The 11,461-nt window shown below is 43.5% G+C and overlaps 1 protein-coding gene across 2 annotated transcripts in view; it reads right to left on the minus strand.

The window, feature by feature from the left end:
- The window catches only part of LOC138795926 (uncharacterized), a 31,211-nt gene extending 23,671 nt beyond the window's left edge, over nucleotides 1-7,540 (minus strand). For both annotated transcript variants that reach the window (XM_069975664.1, XM_069975663.1), the window contains exons 1-2: nucleotides 7,244-7,540; nucleotides 1,121-1,183 (exon numbers count right to left, since the gene is read on the minus strand). In XM_069975664.1, coding sequence (XP_069831765.1) covers nucleotides 1,121-1,183; nucleotides 7,244-7,358 — 178 coding nt within the window. In that variant the 5' untranslated portion in view covers nucleotides 7,359-7,540. The remainder of the gene's footprint in view (nucleotides 1-1,120; nucleotides 1,184-7,243) is intronic.
- Nucleotides 7,541-11,461: the final 3,921 nt, after the last annotated feature.

Here is an 11,461-nt window from a genome sequence, read left to right on the forward strand (position 1 = left end):
TGCATTGGATATAACTATGGTTAGAAATTATTGAAGGCATACATATTAGGGCATGTTGTTGTTTTGTGCCTTTTCCAAGTGTAAGGACAACCTCAACGGAAACCAATACAGGTGAATACTGTGGCACAGAGCTATGCAGAGATGAGATGTAAATGGAAGAAGTCTTTATGTTGGGGTGGGATGAAAAGATAGGGAAGGTGAAGAGCAACAATTAAAGGAGATGTTACTGTAATAGGCAATGGGATTGGACCCATTGTGCTAACCAACATGGTTGGCTCTGAGCCATGTTGCAATGGAGTTTCCCTGTATCCTGTAAGTCTTCACTCTTTATCTCACTCAAGGATGTAAAAGCTAAATTTCTGCTGCCGCTAGAGGGTATCAGGTCATATCCCAAGTGTGGTCCCAGTTTGCATTGTGGCTGGCCCAGTGAACCAGGGGACACCAATGCATTGCACCATGGAGTAAAGCAGGAAAGCAAGCCAGAGGTCTGGTCTAATCTCTGAAGAATTTTTGTGGTATAGGAGGGTCAGAGACAGTCGAAAGCAGGCAGGCAGCAGAGGGGTCAACAATCTGGCTTGGGTACTGAAAAGTTGGTATAGTATAAGAGGGATGGGAACCAGGGATAAAATCCAGAAGATTCGTAAATTCACAGGATGAAAGGGACAAAATCACCTCCACTAATGAAACCACAATAATTCTCTAGCACAAGGGAGTGTCTGAAATAGGTGTTAGGAATGCACTAGGAATGGTTGGCATAGGGTTTGGGTGCACACATTGCCCCCTTAAATCAGAGAAGGAGTATGTACAAGCACCCCAAGAGTTGGAACTGGAACTGCACAGGGTAAGCAAATAGCATCATTGCAGTGGTTGCAAGGAGCAGCCAACAAGGCACAGTCACTTATGAGTTACTGGATGTATCTGCACTACAGTCATTACTACTGTGTGAAGACCCTGTGTAGAGCTGGTACCCACCTCAGTATAGGTCCTGATATTGGTCTGTGTGTACTGTGTTTTGTTTAGTAACAGTATGGTGGTATTGTGCTGTCTCACTTAAGAAAATCCTAGATATGCCTCTTTATTATATTAGAGTATATGAGGGAAACAGCTGGGTATGACTTACCTTCACTCTCATAGCTGCTGATGATGTGTCTCGCAGTAAGAGGGTTTTTCAGAGAAGGTGTCCCTAGTAAAAAAGGATGGTAACAACTTTTGACTGATCCATCCATACTATGCGAAGTACAGAAGCCAAGCAGGCATGCACCTCCAGTATTACCACATGCTTGTTGTGTGAGTGCTGCCAGTAACAATATATCGCTGATAAATAGATTTACCTCATAGTAATAAAACCATGAGTGACAGAACATGACCTTGGATTCAGGACACCATTTGTGACCAGAAATAAATGAGCTCTTATTTCATTCATGTTGCCAAAAAATTAAGTTCTGAGGCTAAAAAGAGATTAATGGAACCCGTGACTTGGACGCTTTCGCTGAACATAATATCCTTGTTAATCGCCGGATTGTAATGCACACGGTAATTGGTGAAAAAAGCTGCTAAGATGTACGCCCCATTTATTCATTATGGCCCGAGCAATCTTCTAATGAACTATGTAGGGTCTAATTCATCTGAATTTTCGCTGTAGTGCACATACAACACCTGTCTAATTTTACTGTCTAAACCAGGGGCAGGGATCCTTGGCCATCCAGCTGTTGCAGAACTACAACTCCCATCATGCTTGGACAGCCAAAGCTTTAGTTTCCCAGCTTTGGATGTCCAGGCATGATGGCTTCCTGATTGGAGCTCTGTAGTGCCTCACCCCTACCTCCTGTCCCCACTACTACTTTCTGGCATGACCCATCTGATGCAAGATGTGGGCCACTAGGCCATCATGTTTCCTCCAATCTCAGAAAGAGTATGCTGAAACGATGTGCAGAGCAGGCATAAAAAGGAAAATATGGTAATGCTTGAAAAGCCAGCCTGGCAGCCATCATGGCTCGGATAGTGTGCAGATGAGGCAAAATATCTCCGGATCCTTAGTGTTTATGTTTGCAGACCTGACATCTCCTATAAATATCCTAATAGTCCTACATATAAAACTGAAACAAAATACATACAGTATAGCAAATGCGTTACACCAGTACAGAGATTATGTCAGCCAGCTGGCTCACTGCTGGACCACAATGAAGCAGCTCAGGACAGCTGACTGCAAAAAGACAGTGGTGGGGCTCTGGTAAGAGAAGGAGCCAGAGCCAAGATTCTTCTTATGGGGCCAAAGAATGTCCTAAAATAAGCCAGCACCAGGACCTTGTGTTAATGACTAGGACTGTGTGTCACTGCCCAGTGTGACAGTTTTGACGGGCAAACCCAGATCTGGTCTTCTGGCCTACCAGTAATATGCCAAGTGGGGCAGCTAGTCAACTTAGCCCTGGTTAGAGAAGTGGCCTAACAAGAGAGTCATGTTGGGAATACCGTGTATTGTGCTCCCTCTTTCTGTTCATCCAAAGCTGTAAAGGAATTTTTTACCCTTGAGCCAACAAAGAACAACTGTTTTTAGCAGTGAATCATGGACCCCACCAGACCGCTGATATTGTTCTCCTGTATCTGGTATCCAAGACTCGTAACAGCATACTCTTTAAAGCAACACTGTACCCACAATCTGCCCCCCCACCCATTATGTACCTTCGGATAGCTGCTTTTAATCCAAGATCTGTCCTGGGGTCCGTTCGGCAGGGGATGCAGTTATTGTCCTAAAAAACAACTTTTAAACTTGCAGCCCTATGTCAAACTGCCGTGCACCACCCCTCGGTCCCTCCTCCCCGCCCTCTTCATCATTAGGAATGCCACTGACAGGATGTTTCCTATTCCTCTGCAGGGAACACTGCACAGGTGCCTTAACGATCCAGCCCATGTGCCATGCTGACACAGCTGATGAATAGGAGAATACCTGCCTGGAGCATTCCTAATGATGAATAGGGCAGGGAGGAAGGACAGAGAGGTTGAGCCAGCCTAATGCACAGACACTCTAGGCCACGCCAGTTTGACACAGGGCTGCAAGTTTAAAAGTTGTTTTTTAGGACAATAACTGCATCACTTGCCCAACGGACCCCAGGACAGAACTTGGATTAAAAGCAGCTATCTGAAGGTACAAGTGGTTTAGGGTGGGCAGATTGTGGGTACAGAGTCACTTTAAGTACTGTCAGTAATAAGGTGGAAATTACAATGAGATGAGAATAAAAACTAGAAAATTTGGACACCAAGTCAACCGGTTCAGTTGCCATGGCACATTATGCTATTGAAGAAGGTGACTGCCATTAATACTATTTCCATCTGTTTTGGTAGGTGGTACTTCCACATAAATGCCAAGACGCAAGATTTCCCATAAAATCATTGTCACACCGCTCTGAGATTGCCTTCTTTCCATAGTGCTTGCTGGTACCTTCCTTTCCCCAATATAAGTGGATAAGGGTCAGCATGATCCGGATTGATGTTTTTGCCGGATTATATGGATATCGGTGGTTTCCTTGAGCGGCTCACAGTGAAAAACTTTTTTTTGTACACGACCAGCAAATTAAGTTTGAGTCAGCATGGGCACATCTTCTCAAAGAAGCTGAGATCTTCACATTTACCCATTTTTCCTGCTTCCAACATAATTACTTCAAGAATGGGCTGCCTAATAGATCCTACCCCTTGACAGATTCCATTCTCAAAGGATAATCATAGTTATTCATCTGTCAGTAGTTGTAATGTTATTGCTGAATAGTGTATCTCTCTCTTTGCATCTATCTCTTTTGGCAGAGCCCTCTGACCCTCTGTAACAGTCTGCCACTTATTTAGTTCAAGTCCATTGTGATTCTTTTCTGTATACCATATAATACCATCAAAACTGTGTTAAACCAGGCTTTTGTTTAAACTGACCAAACATATGGGTTAACTATATTTGGTCTAATAAAGTCTATAGGTGTACCATGGGTATGCATAGTTCTTGATGGAGCTTCAGGGTGTTCGGCACTGCTCGATGCTTGATCGAGCACCAGTTTTAAAAAGAGCTCGTTGAAAGACTGCTAAGCAGCCAATCGAAAGCTGTAAGGCTGTAGAAATGCTTAACACAGTAGCAGTAACCCCTCTATTGCAGAAAAGATACACTACACTCTCTTAGGCCTTATTCACACGATCCGTGCCACAATCCGGAGGAGGATCACCTAGCTGGAGCCCCGTCGCCACCCAGTACGGATCCCCTCCACCCACTCCCCGGCTGCATCTACTACTCACCTATTCCCCCGTGCTGTCCGGCTACATGCGCTCACCTGGACTACGCTGCTGGGAGAAGAAGGCAGTGTAGTTTACGCCACTTCTGGTGGACATGGCTGTTCTGGGAGAATAGGTGAGTAGTAGATGCGATCTCTGCAGCCAAGCGGCGGGGGGGGGGGGGGGGTTGGGGGGGGGAGGGGGGGTGCTGGTGATCAGGACAGGTAGGACATTTTTTTGTGGTGCAGGTAGTAGTGCGGGTTGTGGGACGTGTGAATACAGCCTTACTCAGGAGGTCTCACCATGACTATAAACTAATATCTATCATGGATTCTGTGCCGTAACATAGCTACATTTCTAGTTGACTAGAGATCACATATGCTCAGGTAAGAATTGGCGACACTTGGATTAGATGTTGATGCTCTAAACAATCTCCATTGATCTGTGTGTATTGCCTGAAGCATGAACATACACGATTGCTGTAACCTCCAATCTCAGCAGTGATGCTAGGGTGTACAGCACATAGCCGCAATTGTGAAATAGATGGAATGTACTCACCAATATAGTATATATGGAGTATTAGGCTACGTTCACACAACATTTTGTCCGTTTTTAATTTTAAAATGACGTCCGTCATTTTGAGTCGAAAATGACGTCCGTTAGGATTGGCTGTCTGTCAGTGCAATGACAGCTGCTGGTACATTATTCTAGTTTAGGTGACTAATTGGCCTTTTGCTCTGTTGTTAATTGAAAAGTCCATTAAATTCAATAGCAAAAACTATAGGATGATGAAAAATAAAAAACTGTGTGTGAACAACAAAAAATAATTTCCACTGTTTGCAAAAGACATCCGAAAATAATTGACACTATCATTATTTTGCAGTCTGCGCTAATAACGTCCGTCTTTTTATACATTGTGTGCATTGGACGTCCATCATTCAATTGACTTCAATGCAATGCAGTCAAATAGCGGCAATAACAGATTTTTTTTTTTTTTAAGTAGAAAAAGCAGACGCCTTTTCTCTTTTTTTTGATGTTGTGTGAACATAGCCTTAGGCTGTGTCCACACACCACAAAAACAAAGGTAAAATACTGCCGTCATTTTGAGGTCAAAATACTGCTGTGTTTTAAATATAATAATGTGCTTTCTTGAAATCAATGGGATATTGGCCAGTAGTGCGCACAATGTATAGAATATTGCCTGTGATTGATTCCAATTGTCAAAATAATGAAAATGCTCATTATTTATGTCCTGGTATTACAAAATGCAGATGCTTTTTTCCCATTTGTTCTCAGATTGTTTAATTTTCACTCAAAATTACAGTCACATTTAGCTTTTATTTTACTGAGTGTGAACCTGGCTTTAGGCTATGTTCACACTGTAAAAACTGTGGCTGTATTTCATAACAATGACCATTGTGCAATTAACAGCTATTGTCTCAAAATTAAGAATTGTTAAGAAATACAAGCCTTTGTTTTTACATATTGTAAATATAGCTTTATAAGGCTATGTTCCCACACAGTATTTTTGCTCAGTATTTTGGTCAGTATTTTGCAAAAAAAGACCAGGAGTGGATTGAAAACACAGAAAGGCTATGTTCCCACACTGATGAAATTGAGTGGATGGCCGTCATTAAATGGCAAATAATTGCAGCTATTTCAAAGCAATGGCCGATATTTTAAAATAACAGTAATTATTGGCCATTAAATGACGGCCATCCACTTAATTTCATCAGTGTGGGAACATAGCCTTTCTGTGTTTTCAATCCACTCCTGGTCTTGTTTACAAAATACTGACCAAAATACTGCGTGGAAACATAGCCTTAGGGTGGGTTCATACTGAGGAATTCTCACGGGTAATATCCGCAGTATGTCCGCGCGCACGGCCGCGTGCCTTTCCGCCGGCTCCATAGACACCATTCTATGGGCCGTCGTATTCCACTATCCGACAAAAGAAGTGACATGTCACTTCTTTTGGCTGATAGCGGAATACGCCGGCCCATAGAATGGTGTCTATGGAGCCGTCGGAAAGGCACGCGGCCGTACGCGCGGACAGACAGCGGACTTCCGCGGATATTATCTGCAAGAATTCCTCAGTATGAACCCAGCCTTAAAGTGAATCTGGCCACTGCAGGTATATCTCAGAACACCACTTGCCTCTGATGTAGCCTCAGAACCTGATGTGAATGCCTGTCCTATACACACTCTGTATAACTCATCATGCCGCAAGCACAAGCTCTTTTGCTTAGTCACAATGTACATCTGATACTAGAATACTAAAAAGTAACCTGTCAACAGACGGAGTATCTATAAAATGCTCATAGTATTATGCCTCAGCAGGTACTACGCTTAAAAAAAACGTATGCCATATGCTAATTATGGTGCCTGCCAGGCTGATCACATGATGCCTCTCCACCAATAAGGTCGGGAGACACTGTAAATAACATACAGTCAACATGTGGATAGGATTCAGTAGATGCAATCGCAGCCTCTGGTGTCATACCATCCAATGCATGTTACAATGACAGATACTAGATCTGCAGGGACTATTCATATAAGAAAGATTATATAAGAAAAGTTTTTTTTTACCTCTAATTAGAAAATATTTTTAACAAACTTTTTTTTTTTTTTTTTTTACATCTGTAACTTTATTGAACGACCTGTGCAACTTACAACTATATATAAACATTATGGGAGATTTATCAAACATGGTGTGAAGTGAAACAGGCTCTGTTGCCCATAGCAACCAATCAGATTCCACCTTTCATCCCTAACAGACTCTTTGGAAAATGAAAGGTGGAATCTGATTGGTTGCTAGGGGCAACTGAGCCAGTTTCACTTTACGCCATGTTTGATAAATCTCCCCCATAGCGTTTATATATAGTTGTACTTTGTTGCCCACATGTCAGCAGTATCAGAACAGGCTTCCTCTCATGTATAGTTAGTTCTTATCCCGCTTCATGCACCCCCACAAGCTTGTTAGCACAGATGTGTGTACCTTGCGTTTGCTGGGCAGACGCCGGATCTTGGTTCTCTTCGGCCTGCTTGTCCTGGGCTTGCACTATTAGCAGCAGATTAATGCGTAATGAGTTATAGTCTTGCCTTATCTCCATAGCTGAGAGCAGACACTGTATGATCAGATGAGCTAGCAGCTAGTGCAGTGCCTGGGCAGAGCTTCTGCAGGACAGCCAGCAACAAACCCCAGCTTTTACTTTCCAATCCTCTCTCCTACCCCCTCCCTACCGAGCCAATGCTAACAAATTCTGGCTGCAGCGTCCAGCTTTCCATTAGCACCCTGGAGAAAGGGGACCCTGAGGACTGTGGACTCAGTTACTCTGATAGCTGAGACCCCCTGCGGATGGGGTTTCCTCTCGTTTTCCCTGGGACATGGTTTAGCAGCAGTTTGCACACCTGTTCTGCATTATATGCCAGCCTTCTCTGGCTCAATGCGAGCTTGTTGAAGAGAACCCTTGGGACGGCTGCCAAAACTTTATTTCAAACCAAGGCGCTTCTTCTTACACTGTTTGCGGTGTAGATAAAACTAGGTCTGACATGTTGTGCCTAATAGAGGTCTGTTACGTATCAGGTTATATATACATTATTATTAGGATAATAGTGTTGATTTGATGTATTGTTGCCTTCATATTTTAAAACTTCTATACATCAAAAAATTTGTTCCCTAAGGGTACTATTTCATGAGCCGATGGGGGCCCGAGCAATAACGTAAACAAGCGCCAATCTACTAGATCGGCGCTCGTTTACTGGGCCTATTCCACGGCCCGATAATCGTTTAGCGAGGGATGCAGGGACATTGTTACCAATGTCCTTGCAGCCCTTGTTTAAACACCATACATTACTTACACATGTTGCAGGGCTTCTCCTGCGCACCTTATTTTTCCCAGCCCTTTGGGCAGCAGCAGCTTAGGTGCGGCCTGTCTGAGCTGACAAGCCGCTCAGCCAATCACTGCCCATGGTGGTCCTGGCCAGTGATTGGCTGAGCGGTTTGTCAGCTCAGACAGGCCGCACCGAAGCTGCTGCTGCTGCGTGTGGGACCGGGAGGAAGAAGGAGCGTAGGAGAAGCCCTGCAACATGTGTAGGTAATGAATGGTGCTTGTGAGCTCGCAGTGATGCGGGGTGAGTGCCCGATGTTTTAAGGTTTGAACCTAAATAAGCGATCAGCCAATGACATGATCGTTTGATCATTGTCTCTATTCCACGGAGCGATAATCGTCCGAATTGGGTCGATTTGGCCGATTATCGCTCCGTGGAATAGGCCCCTAAATCTTGGTTATTTTTTTTAGTCAATAGATGTTTGGTCCACTAAAGATATTCTCTAGAGATGCTCGAATCCGCTTGCTTGGCATTTGAATTCTGGTGTCTGAAGAAGTTGGATGCAGCCCAAGAGAGTCTGGGAAAACATGGATACAGCCTATGGCTATGTTCACACATGGTATTTTGGTCAGTATTATAAGCCAAAATCAGGAGTAGAAGTGACAGGGCAAAATTAAATCGGAAAGATTTGCCCAATTTCTGTGTTTTCAACCCACTCCTGGTTTTGGTTTGAAAAATACTGATCAAAAGACTGAAATACTATGTGTGAATGACTGTAGCCATGTTTTCCAGGACTTCCTAGGGCTGCACCCAACTTCGTCAGCCACTGGTATTCAAATGCCGAGCGAGCGGACTTGAGCATGTTTATCTCTAGTATTCTAGTCCTTCAGATTCAACAGATGACAACCCCATTTTATGCTTCTCTTTCCAATCCCAACCCTTCGTAACAATCCAAACAAAGATTATAATGCAGTCAAACCTGAACATGCACATATCCTGGAGCTTAGACCTCAGAATCATGTCCTCTGGAGCACCCAAGGAAACCCAGTTTGACACAAAAAAAAAAACTTAAACCAACATGCACAATCTTATGTAAATGGAAAAGTGGATGCAAATTAAAAAAAACTGAAAAATAGCAAATAACCTGAAAAAAGGTAAAGAGCAAAACCTTGACTATGCTGAAGGATCATAAGTCCTGAAATGTTGTGTAAGTAAAGGCTGGCATTTGGCTGGCATTCGGGCACAGGAGTGATGTTCTTCAACATTTACCTGGCTTCTTGGTGTTGGATTTTGTCTCCTGCGCAGGACCCTACTCCCTATGGATTACTACTAGAGATGAGCAAACCTCAAGCATACTCTGGTTTCTCTGAACCTGAATGTTCTGCATTTGATTACTGGTGGCTGCAGAATTTGGATGCAGGCCTAAGGCTGCCTGGAAAACCTAGATTCAGCCATTGGCTATGTTTACACTATGTGTAACAACGGTCGTTGTTTGACACGGCCGTTGTATGCAGTGTCCAACAACCGCTGTTGTTTTGCATGTTCATCTGGAAAATACTGCATTATCGGCCTGATGAAAATTATTTAAAATCATTATAATCCGGTCACTCTTTGGGTGTATCTGGAAATCAGTTAACTATTGATTTCTAGGCACACTATGGCCGCAAGAACTGTCAATTATTTTCATACGCTGTTTGCAAACAACGGCCAGAAATAATTGACAAGTTAAGTATTTGCACGGCTGTATTAAACAACACCCATTGTTCAATGCACTGTGTGAGCAACGGCTGTTGTTTCAATTAAATTCAGTAATGTTCATTTTTTTAAAGACCCAAATGGCCGTTGTTTTAATTGGAAACAATGGCCGTTTTGTCTTAAAAAATACGTTGTGTGAATATACCAGAGTAGAACTGGTATAGTGGTTTTCTGTGCCAGTCCACGAGCCTTATCTCTGTGTCCTTTCCGATAACTCGCTCTAAGCTTTACTTTAGAGTCAGGACGTGAGCCGTGTTTTTATTGCAATACTTTCCCCTAAGTATCAAATACAGAACAGTAGCAAAAGGAAGAGATGGAAGGGATAGAGCCAAGTCAACAGCTGGAACGAAGATCCATTATAGTCATCCTATATCTAAGGCTCTATCTCAGGCCATTAAGATGGCATAGGAAAGATGATTCGTAAGTAGGATTCACATCATAGCCAAAAGCAGCTCACATCTTGAGTTTCGATCGTGAAACTTAAAATGAGTTATAGGAAAGGCCACAGAGATTTGATAAGGCTCCTGGACTGGCACAAAGCACCAGTAATAACTTATATGCGTGAGGACTGAGGAGACCAGGATCACCTCCTCTGATATAGGTGACTTCCATCTGACAAATAAAACTATATAGATCTATCAATACACACTGATACCCAACAGGCAGTACAAAATACCAAAGGAATCTGTTAGCTGCTAAGAACTGCAGACAACATTGGGTAGCTTTTAGGGTAGCTGAAGCTAATGATAACTGACAATCACATTTTATTTTCCCAGCCAGGAGTCAAGGGGGTGGAGCTATGCTTCCTAAGTGCCACAGCCTGGCACACCTTACTTGCTCTTGCCTCCAGGTTTCTCCTTGATTGATGTATAGGGCTCAGATTACAATCAAAGAGGGGCTGGGAGGTGAGGGGAAAGTGAGGAGAGATGACAGGCTGTGGCACTTGATGAGCTCAGTCTCACATTTTATTTTCCCAGCCTAGAACCAAGAGGTTGGAGCTGAACTCCCCAAGTGCCACAGAATGTCTCCTAACTTGCCCTTATCTCCCAGTCCCTCCTTGATTGATGTACAGGGCTGCTTACAATCAAGGAGGGGCTGGGAGATGAGGGCAAGTGAGAAGACATGACAGGCTATGGCACTTAAATCTAGGTCCCACATTGTAAATGATGTGACATTAACATGTCCTAGCCTGGGCCCATAGGATCTTCTGGTGGACTGACCATACCTGAAGCCCAGTAGCACTCTCTATTATCTCCACCAGTGAAACCTTTTTGGACTGCTGCTATGGAGACTCTTCTGCTCAGTGTGGCAAGGGCACTGTACTACAATCAAACAAAGGGGTTATAAAGCTATTTATAAGGCTCCAGGATTTCATCAAACAGTGAGATCCAAAATTACTCAGTAACAATTAATCCAGGAAGTCACAAAACATCCCAGCAGAGCATCCAGAGAGTGGCAGCTGCTCTCTTTTGATGTAAGTGCCCATGACTGCACACTAAGGGCCCTTTTACACGAAGCGATAATTGGCCGAATCGGGCTGATTTGACCGATTACCGCTCTGTGTAATAGCGACAGCGACAGCCGATGAAACCACCATTGGCTGATCGTTGGTTTAGGTTTGGACCTAAAA

The sequence above is a fragment of the Dendropsophus ebraccatus genome, chromosome 6 (genome assembly GCF_027789765.1).
Source record: "Dendropsophus ebraccatus isolate aDenEbr1 chromosome 6, aDenEbr1.pat, whole genome shotgun sequence".
NCBI lineage: Eukaryota > Metazoa > Chordata > Amphibia > Anura > Hylidae > Dendropsophus > Dendropsophus ebraccatus.